At 34.7% G+C, this 17,638-nt stretch overlaps 1 protein-coding gene across 1 annotated transcript; it reads right to left on the minus strand.

The window, feature by feature from the left end:
* Window positions 1-648: 648 nt before the first annotated feature.
* On the minus strand, window positions 649-15,346 carry LOC128554141 (interferon-induced protein 44-like; the record flags this gene model as incomplete). Its single annotated transcript, XM_053535388.1, has 2 exons — window positions 649-932; window positions 15,175-15,346. Coding segments are annotated over 2 exons (456 nt in total), but the record flags the coding sequence as incomplete, so codon positions are not given.
* Between the last annotated feature and the right edge of the window lie 2,292 nt (window positions 15,347-17,638).

Below are 17,638 nucleotides of genomic sequence, written 5' to 3' on the forward strand. Positions count from 1 at the left end.
GAAAGAACAGTAGTTACATAGATGGGCTACCTTCTTGACTGTATGAAATAAAACTCTTCAACTAAATCTAACTAAAGCAGATTACAAATATGTTATAAAAGACGAACAGGTGACAAGAACGATAAGTCAGTATTAATTCGTCAATATCTTAATAATTTCCAGGGTAAACGAAAGTAAAATTTATGCGAGTCGCTGATTAGGGTATTATAAAGGCATTAGTTGTTTTGTAATTCATCGGTTGATAACTGAATATTCCTTTGGAATATTGACCGAATATCCGAATACCAAAAATGCTATCCGTTGCCATCCATAAAAAGTCAAAGTTAACAATGTAACAACATTTAACTGTCGTATGCCTATATCTGACCATATTCAAGTAGAATGACAACGTCTTCACTTCTTTTTTTAAGTTCTAAGAGACAGTTGCATCACTTATCAATTTATTAATATTTAAAACTTGATTGAGGCCAACAATGGAATAAAATAGTACAATTTAAAACTCGGTTGAGATGTTTTGGTGTCATTTAGTATAATTATTCTTGGTTTGAGGATTTATCAAGTGTATATTTTATGTAAAATCGGACACAAATCAAGTACTACATTGATTATTAAAACGTTCTGAAGGAATGAATAATATCTATTCCCGATTTAAGACAATTTACCACCAGCCATTAGCTGCTCCAAATAATCATTTGCAAAGTCAAACGCTCTCTTCAGGGCAATAAGGATTGGAATGTCCTTCATATCATCGGTGAATTGTTCATGCGTATAGTTCTTGAGAGGATGAATATGTGAGATTGGTAACCCCATGATCTCACTTAGTGCCTGAATCTTGTCTCGAACTGGTTTGCTATGGTATATGTAACTTATATCATCTCTTACAAACGAACACAGCTCATCAACCTTTGTCAGCACGGCAATTCTTGGAATACCTATTAAAAAGAAACGTTAAAATTGTTTTAAAGTTAGTTTGTGTTTTTTACGGTAATGGTACTGAATATAAACCCGGATAGAAAATGAGGTTTTTTACCTGTAACTTTCTTATTTCTGCAAATTGTTATCAATTGTTGGTATCACAATAAAGCTTATTATGCACTATTTCGTTTATGATCAAACGAGCATAAATTATTTATAACCTCCAAGCATACATCTTTATATAAACAACAAACAACTGTATATATTTAGGCCTGAGGTCGCCCGGGAGCCGTCTTTATTTGTAAACCCATCTCTAACAATCGCAGATTCTGAACATACATTAATATCATTACATTAATATATCTATATATACCAAAAACACCTGAATGAAATCTTTGTTATCTTAAATGCAGCCAAACCCTGAATGAACCTAATGAATTCTCAATTTTCGATTTAATGCTTAAACTGTCATTATTACCTTAACCGAAAGAATTTTAGAAACCAATGTCGGACTGAAGAAAGCGGAGCACGCAACCCTACTCGTCTTCGGAGGGGGACGTGCGACATCAGAAAAATGCCATATCCTTTAAGAGGATTCCTTACTCCCGTGCTTTGGAACTGCAGCGAGTAAGTTTGCCTGTGCGACGATTCCTTAGTTTTGAATCCAAATCAAGTTATAAAATAGTGTTTAATACGTCCCCCAAGATTGGACAACAAACAGCAAGATTAGCATGTAAAGAACGATTAGATTAAACAATCTGTAAAATAATGCAATATGACAACAAAAGAATAACTAATCCAGCATTCCTTCGATATAGATAGTTCATAATCCTGGTAATTTTGCAAATATTTCGAAATTCACTTAGGAGTTTCTTCTAAGGAATGTTCTGGAAATATAATACATAAGTGCATGACGTATATGTATGAAATGGATGTCTACAATCTGAAATGATAACAAACGTGACTAAATCATGAATCATATGTAATCTTTGAAACTATGAACATTTTAAACTAATAAAATTAAAAAGGAATAATATTTGGGCATGTTAAGGAAAACTAAAATATAATCTTATCATATTTTCGGAAATTTAGCTATCTGACGGCTGTAATGCGCGACACTCGGATGATTGTCAAATCATAATTCCGTGCAAAATACCCGCCAAGACTGTTTAGTACACAGTACACACCAGTCAAAACATAAATCGCTGACCTAGTGGACGCAACTTGACCCCGATGGTTGACCTTTGCATTATAATACATAATGAGGCACAACCTATTTTTGAAAAGGAGTGTACGTAAAACACGAGCTGCACGAGAAAAAGGAAATATAAATTTGTGTAAATATAAATTAGTGTATTAAAAAGTTTTAACTGATCAAATGTAAGTATGTATACTTTGATATAGCACTGTATACAAACTAATTCCATATAAATATATGCGGTTACCCTAAGAACCCTTTATTTCTATAATGAAATAATCGATATGAATAATCAGCCTAAGGTTAACCATCGCGGTCAAGTTGCGACTACTTTACAGTTCATTTAAATGGGTCAACCGTGTTGCTGTATTTATATAATAGACTGACCTGGTTTATAGTTTTAAGAATATAGAGGAATAGCTATCTTACGATGTAGAAACAAAATGAGATTGAAACTTTAACTAAATACACAGTGACTGATTTATGTGCATATTGCTACATTAATTCAATAACATGTTAAAACATTAAACACATTTATATATGTCACTGTCACTTGATATTTGTTATTTCTCATTTTCTTTATGCAAATCATGTATAATTACCATCATGGAAATACAAAAGAATACAGTTATTTTGTGGTGCCTCTTTAAGCCTACATCTGTCAATAAATCTCTGATCAACTCTTTGCATCTTGTATAGGACAGACAATTAGAATTTCGAAACACGTATCTGTTTTTGCTTTTACAAAACGATAACTGGCCAAGAAAAAATGTATTTTCGTTTACAGACATATTTCCTTTTTCAAATATAGCTTTAAAGAACAGTACAGACATGTAATATTGTTCGCTTCGGCGATTTAAACTTTTTCGCTTTTGTTTGTTTGGTCTGTTTACAAAGATCATGTATCCACTTCTATTCATGTCGAACAATACACGTCAACGGTTATACAAAAACGTACTATGAAAATTCGTTTCTGAAATAAACTAATTTCTTGTAAGTCTCATCACGTTTCTTGTCCGATTACATATAATTAAACATGTATACTTGAGATCCCGCAATCACTATATAATTTGACTAGCCACTATAGATAAAAATAACCGGCTATATCAAATAAAGAAAAGTAGAAAATCCGAAGTTATAAATATAAATAACCGATAATGGTAAATGTTGCACTAGCCAATTATTTTCCCCTGACCAGTAAAAGTCAAACAAGTTCAAGGCATACTCAACTTTGAAACTTGAAACGTCGGAGGACTGATTCTGATCACTGTTTCCTGGAAATATCTGAGAGGATAAATTTTCCATCAGGTTGGAGTCCTCGGTTGTAGACGTCGTATGGACATTGTGACCGGAAGTGACCGAATTTCCCGCTCGCAAAACACTGGTTGAATCATCTCGGACATCTTGGACGCCAGAACTTGTTAGTTGTAAACTCGACGTAAGGACCAAAATTGCCAAAAGGGCTGTTTAACATTGTATATGTTAGGAGCAGTAGCAACGGCAGGAACGGTAGGAGCCACCGGCACTGTTCAGGGTGTGTACCGGGGAGACAAAAAAACGTTTGCTGGCTGCTTTCTTTCTGTCCTCTTTATCTTTATCAGAATGAGCATAGCTGATTTTTCTGCCTCCTTGATGCCTTTGCTGTCTTCAGCATTTTCCGAAAGCTCGTCCTCTTCGTATAAATCAACGACAAGCCAACTTTTCTTGTCAGCAAGTTTAATGAGTTTATTTCTGTAGGAAATCTTGTCAGAAAGCTGAGCACACAAGCTATTAACCTCGTCGTCGACCCTATATTGAGCCTTTTGACCAGCGTTAGCAATTCACAGTTAAAGTCCAGCTGTTTTTGGTTATTTTTACTTTATACAGGTTGTGCTTTCACTTCATCAACAGACTAAGCGGAGAACTGACGACCAAATTCATAACGAAAAGATTCAATTTCTCGTTGAAGTATTGTTTTAAATCCGATATAGTCTCTGAGTGGTCTAAAACATAATTTTAAAGCACACAAATCTCCACTAAAATTTAGCAATCCAACAGCTGTAATGCGCGACACTCGAATGATTGTCAAATCATAATTCCGTGCAAAACACCCGCCAAAACTCTATACACTATATCGCTGAACTATGTAATACACCTTTAAAGGTGTATACCCGCCGATAATAAATATATACATATGCTGAAAAATTGACATAATTTAAATTTATATTTAGTAAGCAGACTTACATGAAGTGGGGCCCTGAAAGGGGTATGTAAATTGCGGACTGTACGAACGTTGACTGACGATAAATTCGACCACTTTGTCATTTACAAAATTTTCTCCATTGTATTGTATTGAAACTTTTCCAAAAATGCTGCAACAGTCATTCCGGACCATGCAATGAAAAGTGACATAAATGTCATGCCTTCATGTGTTGACAGTGAGCATGGATCATTCTCTTCCTTAATAGTTAAGATGAATATTTAAAACAGATAAATGTAAGTCATTTATTTATACAGAATATTTACCAATTATGTTTTCAGTTGGAGTTGTAAGTGATTGCTGTAAGAAAGCGTGTTCAATTGTATAATTAACCGATTGTAATCCAAGTTGGTCGAGTTTGTCATCAGTACCAGTGTTGCCAGTGTTATTTAGATAATCAACAAGCAAATTCGATGAATTGGTATCCCCCGCCGAAAGGGTCTGTGACGAGGAACGGCAAAAAATGTATCCAGCAAAAAGTTAAGAATGTTACAAAGAAGAAAATAATTTCATAAGTCAAAATCAAATTAACAGAAAATATATGTTGTTTTTTGTTTTTTTTTTTTGTTTTTTTTTTTTTTTTGGGGGGGGGGGGGGGGGGGGGGTAAGGGTACAAAACTTTACATGTTGATTATAAATATTGATGGAAAATTAAAAATGAAAAAAAAAAAATGGGGGATGGGGATGCATGATCGGGGTCGTGAGCATGACTGGGTGGAGAATTGAGGTGAGAGAATGGTATAACTTTGCATGTTGATAAATATTCATAGCAGGTTTGAAAAAATAAAAAATAAAAAAGGAATGAAAAAAACATCTGGGGGTGTGGGGAGGGGTTGGGGTTGGGACGGGGAGCGGTTGTGACCAAGGCAAGGTGGCGACCAGGTGTGGGTACACAACTTCACATGGTTATAATAAATGTTCATGGAAAAAACTGAAAGAAGTTTAATGAAATTTTTCCAATTGGTTGGTTTGTTATGTACAAATCTGTGGATTTTTAAACAATTAAAGGGCAATAACTGTATGGAAAAATGACCAATAAAAACAGAAAATGACGGGCATCATCAAAGTATGTTGGTTCATATTTATTTCAGGTTTCATGAAATTCTACAAACTTGTTACTGAGAAATGGCTGCAGACGTGTATTTTTTTTATTAAATCAAGGCCAATAACTCTAAGGGAAATTAACCAATCCAAAAAAATCTTGACGGGCATCATTGCAGTATGTTGGCTCATGTTTTTTTCAAATTTGATGAAATTCTACCTGCTAGTTACTGAGAAATGGCTGCGGACGGACATTTTTGTGCATTTTTCATTAAATCAAGGGCAATAACTCTAAAAGAAATTAACCAATAAAAAAACTTGAAGGGCATCATCGCAGTATCTTGGTTCATGTCTATTTCAAGTTTGATGAAATTCTACCTGCTAAATACTGCGAAATGGCTGCGGACATGTATTTTTCATTAAATCAAGGGCACTTACTCTAAGGGAAATTGACCAACCAAAACAAAAACTTGACGGGCATCATCGCAGTATGTTGGTTCATGTTTATTTTTTAAGTTTCTCAAAATTCTACCCGGTAGTTACCAAGAAATGGCTGCGGACGGACGGACTGACGGAATGACAGACGGACAACGCCATTTCAATATCCCCCTCCCGATTTCAAAAAAGATCTTACGTTATTCTGTCGTGGAAAATCGTCTATAAATGACTACGATGTTAAATACTTAAAATGCGTATAAATGTCGTCCAAATGCATATTTTTATATCGCTCGTGATATGTTTGCTTCGCATACAAACTTCAGTGACAATTTGAAGATCGAAACTTTGAAATTATGCAACAAAATCAGTGTTTCTTCATCACAACTTTTACATCACTGCAGCGTTTGAAATGAGAACCCTACAACAAGTATGCCTAAGGGCAGAATGTCGAGCCCGCCAGCTGTCAAGTGCGACCTTGACCTTGGACCTAGGGACCTGGTTCTTGCGCATGACACTCCGTCTTATAACGGTGAACATTCGTGCCAAGTTACACCAGAATACCACCATTCATGAAGAAGAAATGCTCCGGACAAACTTCAATTTGACCTTTGACCTCCGATTGTGACCTTGACCTTTGAGATAGAAACATGCGGTTTGCGCACCTTCTCGTTAAGGTAAATATTCATGCAAAATGATTGGTCCATATATGTCAAAGTTATTGACCGTACAAAATCTGACAGACGTAAGCATGGACGCATGTACGAACGGACGCTCGTACGCACGCACATACACCAAAGTGGCAACTATATCGAGCTCGCAAGCGGGTTCGACAAAAATTAGAAAATATTTGGTAATGCCGTCAAAGATAGATAATAATTACTGATATATTGTTAGAATCAAAATAACGTATCCTAAAATAATTAGTTTTGTCAGATTCATATTAATAATTCAATCGAACTGCGCATTCGTGGTATAATTCATTGATTTATTCCAATTCATTTTAGGTCGTCTGTGAAACAACTTCTACAACTTAAATTAATTACTCTCGACACTTCATTTCTGATGGAATCCATTGCCACGAAGGTATGAGGAAAGAGACAAGTTTCCCTTTAAATGCTGAGTGCCAAGCAAGGGAGCTACTGGCACCATTTTTACGTCTTTGGTATGACGAGGTCAGGAATCAAACCCACGACCTCCCTCGTTTGAAGCGGATTCATACACATTTGAATTCAAAACAATAATTTTTAACGGCAAATCAGAGTTTCACGTTACATTATTCCTCAATCAGTTCATTTCGGCAGCATAAGAGATACAGATAGCAGACGGTTTTAAAATTATATAAATAAACAGCTTTTCATACCCTTATATAAAGAGAACACGATGATTATGTTTAACCTATATTTATAGCTTTTCTGGCGATTTATTACAGGTTACATGATTGAAACAGTACTCTTGATAAAGATTTGTTCACACACTGGCTATAGGTGCAGATGATGATATCTAGTTTAAGCGGAACGAGACACTGTAGATTTCCCGCGTAAACATTTATCAGAGAGCTAGATATTCTCTTCTGTACACATAGCAGGTTATATAGAATTTTTACACGCGGTTAAATGTGCTTAAAAACGGACTTATGTTTAATCCATTTTGCGTCTACCCACAATGTGTTTTATTTAAAAGCCAAGTGGATTAAAATAATACGTTAATACTAAAAATATTTAATATTACAGCAAAAATTGATCTACATTTATTTTACTTGTGTGAACACACATAGGGAATATTACGAATTTAAAATCTGTTTGTACCTTTCCCACCAAACTTGACATTTCGGCGGGAGAATACCGCATGGTCATATGAATTTCTTAAATAATGAACAATGGATGCAATGACTGTGATTTCTATATCTTCTGTCATCTGCATGCCTCTTTGATTTTAATTGTTTTTGTTTAATAACAAATCATTCTCAAAACAACCATGTTTCTACATCAATGTTCAAGTCCCATAATGCTGCAATGCTAATAAATAATCATGACTCTTGATGTATATACTTTAACCCAGATTCAACTGCCTAGTGTAAATGCAAACTAGATTAAATTTTAATTTGTTTTTTTTATCCCAACCACTAGGTAGCGATGGTACTACAATAATACGAATGTAAAGTTTGAACACAGAATTACTGGCATTTTGATATATTTCTTATAATCTTAGTTTTTTTCTCTACACATGTGATTCGTCCCACTACGTACTTGCCAGTAACAAAGGTTTACTTTCTCACGTACAACTCTATGGGATCACGTACAGAGATGACCTAGCTCAATGGCGGTTTTAGTTAATTTTTCGTTAGATTTCCTAATTACTTACGATGTTCGTTGACCTAGTTATTGAAACTGGTCGCCGTTCCTGACAAGCACCAGAATTTCATTTTTTTGTTCGTTGACCAAGTTTAAGACTCAATACTAGCCTGAGAGACTATTTTTATTTCCAGCCTGACAGACATTCAGCTTTGGAAATTATACGTAAGATAGGTTTTAAACAGAAGCATGGCTTTAAAATATTCCAAGAACCGGCCCTTTCTAGTTGCTTGTTTCGGTTTTATTCTCGCTAACCGGCGATGAATAACAACATGAACTGTCTATTACCAACAAACTTTAACGCATTTTGGAACGCATATTGTTCGTTGTACATAAAATGTCAAGATTTTGACTGGAATCCTTTGTGGACGGTGTTTTCAAAGCTAAACCTATCTATTTCTGGTTTTCATTGGAAGTCCGAAAGTAGGCCCGATTACGACATAAACGTTTTCATACGTATTTGTTCTAGAATCTAACAGATAAACAAAGAGTTCGTTGTTTCTTGTTTCATACGAAAATGAAGATAAATTTGAAAGAAATCATATTATTTATTTCCAGATCGTGCTGAATGGAGGACAATCTTTCGACAGGAGAGAGTGTGGAACAAAGTACTTCACAGAGCGGTGAAAATGCTAACTTGGCAGTCGGCCAGAGCGGAAATGCGCAAGCAGATCAACAAATCAGCCGATTGTTTAGAATAGGACACTTTCAAATCATTAATCAGGGTGTTTGAGTCTCAGACATTACAGTTCAAACAATTACAAACAACATTGACAGACTTGAAAAGAAGAGCTGAGCAACAAGTTTCGGAAACGGGGAAAGATCGCGGACGGAAGATTGCCCTATTATACACACCGAAAACGAAAGTGAAAATGAAAGTACATCGCAAGAAAAGGATATAATAGCCGCCGGTTTCTTTTTGCCACGCCGGTATTTGGCAAATTCAGCCCATATTTATACGCGCTTTACAAAAATGAAAATTGCCTTAAATTGTTACATTAACCCACCTATTTTAAAGTTAGTATGTTTTGATATGATATCATTACTAGCTTTTTGTTAATCAGTACGAGAAAATTACATTTGCCATGGCAAAAGCGGTTTTGCCATGGCAAATCGGTCTTTTGCCATGGCAAAATGTGTTGCCATGGCAAAATAATTTTGCCATGGCAAGAAAATTCATGATTTTGCCATGGCAAAATTGCCATGGCAATTTTTTTTCATTTTTCTTAAAAAGTGATTTTAACTATTTCCGAACGAATGTATTGGTAGAAATATGTTGTTTCATATCGATAACTCAGTTTTTTTTTATTTTGCCATGGCAAAAACTGGCCATGGCAATTTCGCTATGGCAAGATTCTGCCATGGCAACTTTGCCATGGCTAGTTTCTGCCATGGCAAGTTTCTGCCATGGCAACTTTGCCATGGCAAGATTCTGCCATGGCAAAATTTTACCATGGTAAGTTTCTTGCCATGGCAATTAATTTTTTTTTTCAAATATTTTAAAGGAAGTTTGATAAATGTAGTGATTATGAAATACAATACTGGCAGAAACAGAAGATTTTAGATTTCTTGGCAATGATTTCCGGTATATCACTTAAAATAGCAACCTCAGTGACATAGAGCCGCGACATGTCATTCAAGGCGGAAAAAATGTATATAACAACTATTTAATGTTATGGTAGGAATAGATATTCTGAAAAAATATGAACTTTTAAACGTAAGGAACAAGTTTTATATTTGTATGATGTGTGGAAAAAAACTGGAAATGCTTGTTCTTTTCTGACGAAAATAAGAATAAAGCAGACTTTTCAAGTAAGATATGTTTAATTAACACACATGTCTTTAATCAAAGTATACTGTATGATAAATTACTTGAATGAAATTATCTTTATAATGACAAAACAATTCGTAATATGATGATAATTTTATGTAGGTTTTCTTATGGTTGAGGGTTCTTTTGCCACACGTAAAGAGCGCATGCCCTTTAAAATCAAAACATCCGCCCGTTAGCATAGTTACCAATTACTTGTGTAAAATCATCTATACCAAATTTTAGGTTGATTCAAGACTTCCAGTTTTGAGATCATCGAAACTATTCACAAATTTGCCAAACGTATTGGCATGTTAGTAGCAACTGAACCAAATGTACAGTATGCACAAATCCTAAGAATAAAATTTAAATTGGAAGAGAAGTGTGTGTGTGTGTGTGTGTGTGTGTGTGTGTGTTCGGGTTTAACGTCTTTTTCAACAATTTTTCGGTCATATAAACGACGGTGTCTACTTGTAGCAGTGAGCGCAATGCCCAACTTTATAGTGCTGCCTCACTCGAATATCACGCCGTGGACACGTGGCATGATACCCCACCCAGTCGCATTATACTGACACCGGGCTGACCAGTCCTAGCACTATCCTCTTAATGCTGAGCGCCAAGCTATTTTGGTGTGAAAACAAGACTTAGATGAAATTACATTGGCGATATGAAATTGGTGTATGTCTAGGTAAATTTACGTATCAGCTGTGCATATCCCAGGAGTTTGTTATGTTCAGGCGGAAAAACTTTCACGTAGTTTTAATGATGATCTAGAACGGTCTTTAAATACTGAAATTGTTGAAGCTATACAACCAACATTTGAACCGGCTAACATTGACTGATTTGAATTGCGGTTAAACCCACGTTATTCAGCTTCAGAAGCGTTTGCTATAGATGCTTTCTCCATGAAATGGAACAATTGTCTTTATTACATGTTTTCATTTTACAGCCTTATTCCAAAATGTTACAAAAGATGAAGGTGAATCTAGGGGAAGCAATACTTATCGCCCCAGTGTGAGAAACGCAAAGTTTCTGACCAACATTGCTGGGCATGCTAGTGCAGGGATGGATTAGCTTACCATCTCCGCTGAAAATTTTAAGCCTACCGCACAAACTGGATCAGAAGCACTCACAGAAAAGACTCACCTAAGCGCTTTCTTTATATCAGGGAAAAAGTAAAACCAAATGATTTCAGCAGACTGTATCTTAGTGCTTGGAGGACTTCAGCCAAGAACAAATGTAACACTTTTCTAAACAAATGGTTTTTATTTACTCAAAACAAAGAATTGACCCTTTGCATCCTACTTTAGCAAATTTCATTACCTTCTTAACTAGTTTGAATTATACCACAACCTGCATTGCAAAGTCAGCCATTAATTAATTTTTGTTACTATGTACAGGCAAACGGTTTACAAACTCGACATTTGTTCAAAAACTTTTGAAAGGAGTCTTTGATTCAGACCATCAATGCCAAAAGATAGAACAATCTGGTGTGTTTGAACAAGTTTGTAATATCTGAACAGTTTCTCATTGGATATGTCCCTTCAATTACTTTCTTGCAAATTAAGCTTATTATTCTTATTTGTGACAGCACAACGCTGTCAGAAGTTACATTTAGTTACCATACAGACTAATCATTTACTGAAGCAGTCAAGACCTAGGAATCATTTACCAAACATTGAACTACAGGCATACCCAGTGAACAAAAATTGTGCATCGTCACAACAATTCAAGAATATTTATCAACAAGAGGGCGATGATGACCCTATATCGCACAACTGAGTTTAATTGCTTGCTTGAACAAATTTCTTCCAAGATTACTACTGAAATCTGTTAAAAAATTATACAGGCGGTCCAAATCTTTTTGCTATAGTTTCAAAAACAAGAAAGTAGGCCAGTATGTCAGGGTTAAGAATATTAAAGATATGTATTGAAATCTATATCAAAAGTTGTACAGGTAGTCCAAATTTCCATGCTGCCTCTTCAAAAGAAAAAATGTAAGTCAGTATTTAAAAACGAAAACGTAGGTCAGTAGGTCACGATTAAGACTATTCAAGAAGAGTACTGAAACTTGTATCAAACATTATACTGTGGTCCAAATATCTTTGATGTAGACTTATGAAACAAGAAAGTAGAACAGTAAGTCAGGGCTAAGAACATTAAAGACGAGTATTGAGACCTTTATCGAAAAAGTTATAAACGTGGTCCAAAATTTCTATGTTGTTGAGATCGGCGTGCGAAACTGTATATGTCATCCAAATTTCAAGGCTGCATCAACAAGAAAGTAGGTCAGTAAGTCAAGGTCACAGTCAAATGAACCCTAATTACTTGGGGTCATCAGATAATTATAATTAAATAGTCTCGTACATATGATTAGATAATTTTTGAAGTATTTTTTCATATATAACTCATTTACAAGTGACCCCCGGGGCGGGGCTTCTATTCACCCGAAGGGAATAATTTGAACAATCTTTTTAGAGAACTACTAGGCAATGCTACATACCAAATATCAAAGGCTCTCTTGGACTCTCTGACAAGAAGATTTTTAAATTTGTTTCCTATATAAGTCTATGTAAAACTTAGGACCCCCTGGACAGGACCACTTTTCACACCAAGAACATAATTTGAACCATTTTGGTAGAGAACCACAAGGCAATGCAACATACCAAATATCAAAAGCCTAAGCCTTGCAGTTTCTGGCTACAATTTTTTTAAAAATTTTTTGCCCTATAAAAATCTATGTAAAATTTAGGAACCCCCGGGCGGGACCTCTTTTAATCCCAGGGTTTTCAGACAAGAATTTTTTTAATTTGTTTTCCTATAGAAGTCTGTGTTAAATTTGGGACCACCGGGCGGGGCCTCTTTTTACCCCTGGGGCATGATTTGAACACACTTCATAGAGTGCCATTAGAAGATGCCAAATATCGAGGCTCTACGCCTTGCGGTTTTTTGACAGGAAGGTTTTATAAAGTTTTTCCCTTCGGTTGTCATGGCATTTCTATGTGAAATTAAATTGTTTGAATAACTTTTAAAGGGGATCATTCAACGATCATCCAGGCCAAGTTTCATAAACTTACACCTAATTTTTTCAGATGAAATATTGTTTAAAGGAAGGTGTGGACGAAGCTGGACGAACGGACGCCGGACGGTGAGCGACCACAATAGCACTTTGTGATCAGGTGAGCTAAATACGTTCTTTGAGAGGACATACCAAGCAGTTAATGATAAATACACAAAAGCCCCACAAACGGGTATCTAGGGATACGATAGGACGCTGGATAAAGTTGTTGCTATAGAAAGCAGACATGGAGTAAAAGAATACTCTGCACATAGTGCGCATGCGGCCGCAACAAATAGTGCAAACAACAAAGGGGTGAAATTACAAACACTATTTGAGAAAGGTGATTGGAGTGGTGCGAGAACATTTGTAAGGTATTATGAGAAACCTATTAAGCCAACAGGAGTATTATCTAAAGCAATTTCGCAGTAGTGTGTTTCAGTTAATATGATGTTTGTTTTGCTGTTTTCAGTAGCTTACCAATGATGTTTAATATGATGTATATATATCTAAGACAAAAAAAAAATTTTGTTTTAATGTTATGTTTTTTTTTTTTTTTTTTTTTTTTTTTTTTTTTTCTTTTGTATAACAAAACTAAATATAAATGAGAAAGCAACTCTGAAATCCCTGCGTGATCCCCAGGAGTTGTACGGGAGAAAAAAACGAAGGGCTAAACGCGAATTAGGAGACCAGTTGATGTTTAATCAGGACACTTTTGATCGTAGAGCTCTTGGAGGATCACACACCCGCCGTCCACTCCAATAGTAAAATCGTTTACTTTTTCATTTTGTCACATGACATACGCCAACACAGACTATTTCATGTTGGCTCTGACTCTGAACACTGAATTTACATAAACATTGAGCTATGTCATCTCTCTGTGTGTTCCCTTCAGTTCTACGAACGATAAAATCCGTAATAAACATCAACTCACCCCCCCCCCCCGTTGTCGGTATGGCTCGTTTAACCCTTTAATTATCCCATTATAGTTGAACTCAGACATAAGTTAGTAAAACATCGTAAGGAGATATCAGATTACTCATTTTACGATGGGAAGTCTTAGTTTGACGTTTTTATTAATTTCAGCCAACTTCAATGTTTATCTTAATCACACGCATTAATTATGAGAGTGGAATACAGGTATGAAAAGAAGTGTAACTTTATTTAAAAAAATATGTGACTGGATTATATACAACTGAAACAAAATAAGTCAAAAACTCAATACAGTTAAACTTCAAACTATTGAAACAGATCACTCATTTTACAATGGGAAGTCTTAGTTGGACACTTTTAATACTTTTAGCCAACTTAAATGTTTACCTTAATCACACGCATTAATTATGAGAGTGAAATACAGGTATGAAAACAAGTATAACTTTATAAAAAAAATTTGACTGGATTATATACAACTGAAACAAAATAAGTCAAAACTCAGTACAGTTAAACTTCAAACTAAATAGTCCATACATGGATTTAGATTTATCCTTTTTACGGCAGTTCTGAAGGTCTGATAAACTTGAATTAATGGCATAACGTCATATATTTGGATAATGTAGAATGAAGCATCCGGGAATTAAAATCATTTTAGTAATTAATGGATAACCTTTGAGTAACATTCTTAAAGCAGCAATGTTAAAATCGTTCTAAAGATAAACTATGATATTAAAACGTTTTGCGTAAATTTAAACAATTCTTAAATATGTCTCACAACCAGCTTAAATGTACGGACCTCTTTATTCAGGTAAAATACTTAGGCAATTATTTCAAAAAACAATGTACAAGGACCTGTTCATTTTATTTCTCCGTATTAAAGAACATATGTTTACTAACGCCTGCGAAAATATTCATTAAAATCTATACCGTGGAAGAAAATTCAGTTTGTAAAATATTATAAAATTATGATTTTTAAATAAACTGCCATTTCGAAAATCTGCTTGAGATCCAATTTCTTCAAATCTGGCTACCAAACATCAGGCACACGATCTTTTTTATTTGCTATATTTTCTAAGTATATTCTGAAATGTTGAAAAGTCAGAATTAAAGCGAGTTTGAGATAGATGAAAAGTTTTTGAGCGAACGTGCAGAACTTAATTCATAGAATAATCGTGTACGATTTATGCATACCTTGTTTAAACAGCTCTCTACTTATTTTTTCCATATCTTGCAAATACTTGACATCTGCATTTATTGGTTTCGAGCTGTCGAAAACAAATATAACACACTGAGTTTTGTTTTCCTCTTTTGGGTTACTTATGTAGTAATTTTCCTCTTTATCCACTGGCTTTTTCAGGTTAAACTGAAAACAAATAGCTGTATGAGCAATATTTAAAAACATGATTCATATGGTTTGTAAAAATACTGCATTCGGTTTATTAACAGCTTCAGACATACATACAGTCAGGAGGAGATATTTCGCTAGTTAAACCAACTGACAGATATTTTCATATGCTGCGTGTACATGGTGCATGTATATGTACTTTAGTTCATATGTTCATTGATTCATATTTGTTTTTTGCGATGCGTAAAACAATTGTTACATTTTCTGCTCAATAAGGAAATCGGTTCAAACGATGGTTTCATAACATGCTTTACATGTAACTGCAATTTTTCTATATGACATTATACAATGTGCATTAAAAAAACAACAACATAATACTTTGAACAATAACGCTTTTGCTCAAAACAATGAGGTATATAAAAAAAATACATATCTTGATTATCACATGAAACTATAATATAACTCTGGGTTTAATGTTGTGTGCTTGAGGAACCATATGAATGCATGTTGTGCATTTTAAATAAAGATGTTTGATGCATCCTATTTAAGCGATAGCTATCTCGATATTTCAAAATAATTATTTTTTTTATAAATGACAGGAAATCAAGGTGTTAAGCTATAAATTCAACTTATATTCACTTATGTTAATTACAGTATATTAGTATTTAAGTCTTTCTTTGGTTTTTAGCAGCACGTGGCAGTAATTTAAATTGGAAAGGGTGTTCAATTTATTCTAAATTTTTATATTATATTGTTAAAGTCATATATGCAACACAAAGCCATGCCCCTTTGGAACATCGTAAACAATATTACGTTCTGCATTTATAAGCACTCTGGTAATGGCAAAACAGCGTAATTCTACAAATACTTTTAGCTAGAATTTTCTAGTGCGATCGAAATAAAAAAAATACAATTTTATGCTAAAATTTATAATTAAAATAACCGAGAGTTGTGGCATACAATTAACCTTATTTGTTTATTCAAAGTTGGAATTGCGTGTTTCGGAATTTGTTACCAATGCATGTTTGTGTTTGTCGAATATTACATAGAACGTTCTAGCGTTTTCTTGAGCTCATTCCTTTTCTACAATTTAAATTTTTGTAACTTCCTTTTAACTTAAAATTTCAGAATGTGGAGGCCTCTTCTAGCAGCGATACGAGACTGCTTGATTGTAATATCAGTTATCAGACCCCGTACCGGTGTGGGAAGTTGACAATCTCAAAATAAAATCCTCCCTTTTACCATATATTTTTGTCTCTAATCTCCTTTTTGAATAAGTCTAAAAGAATGTTTGTTTACAATTTCGGCCTTAGAAGAATGACTCAAGTTTTAAATTTAATGCACCATGTGTATCCCTTTCTGGAAGTGGGGATGTATGGGAAGAAGGGCGTGTGTCCAACGTAACACCGTAACTATTATGTCCAGCCTTTTGTGGCAAAGTAGACTCATTGTGTCCCTCCGTGCATTATTTCAGGTACGAGCAAGCTCCTATATGGAACCACTGGTCTTTCAAAAGGAAGCTGGACTCTTTCACTTGAAATCATACTACACCCAAACACAGATACTGTTTCGAACGTACAGCGGTGAAATGCAAGTTATTCGAGGTCTGCAGCCATTGAAATGAAATCTCAACGTTACACTACGCCAGTTTTAGGGAAGCATATCAATTTATACAATCGAAGATGGTAGAAAATACTCTTTTTGCTTCAAAATCAAGCAGGTGCTTGTGTTGTCACTCTTATATATAAATATAGATTGGTATTTCAATAGTGTTGATAAAAATATGGACATTTTTTTTTTACTACTTTCTTAAATTTCTTATTTTTTCAAAAGGCGTGTCACGTTGAGACCAGATATATTCTATATCGGGTAAGTAAATTTAATGAAATGCAAAACCCCAGACGCCCTCTAACTACAGTTTACGTGGTATTCAGTTACACATATATTGAATATTGGGATTAAAATTTGAAGAGTATAAATAACTGGCGAAAGTTTTATTTTTATTGTCTGGCCTAAATCGAGACAGGAATTAAACCTCTTCAATATAATACTAAATAAACTACATATAGACGTAAAGTTCATCATGAAAATCAGTACAGATGAACTGCCTTTTCTAGATATTTTAGTCAAACTTAAAGGAACAGAAATGGAAACAGATATATATTACAAACTAACAGGCAGTAAAAAGTATTTATTATACTATTCGTGTCATCCTAAACATACAAAGAAGAATATTCCGTTTTCTCTTGGTAGACTCTTTACATTTACGATAAATGGAATTGAAATAATTCCTGACAATTCAAAGATATC

The sequence above is a fragment of the Mercenaria mercenaria genome, unplaced genomic scaffold (genome assembly GCF_021730395.1).
Source record: "Mercenaria mercenaria strain notata unplaced genomic scaffold, MADL_Memer_1 contig_4749, whole genome shotgun sequence".
Classification (NCBI taxonomy): domain Eukaryota; kingdom Metazoa; phylum Mollusca; class Bivalvia; order Venerida; family Veneridae; genus Mercenaria; species Mercenaria mercenaria.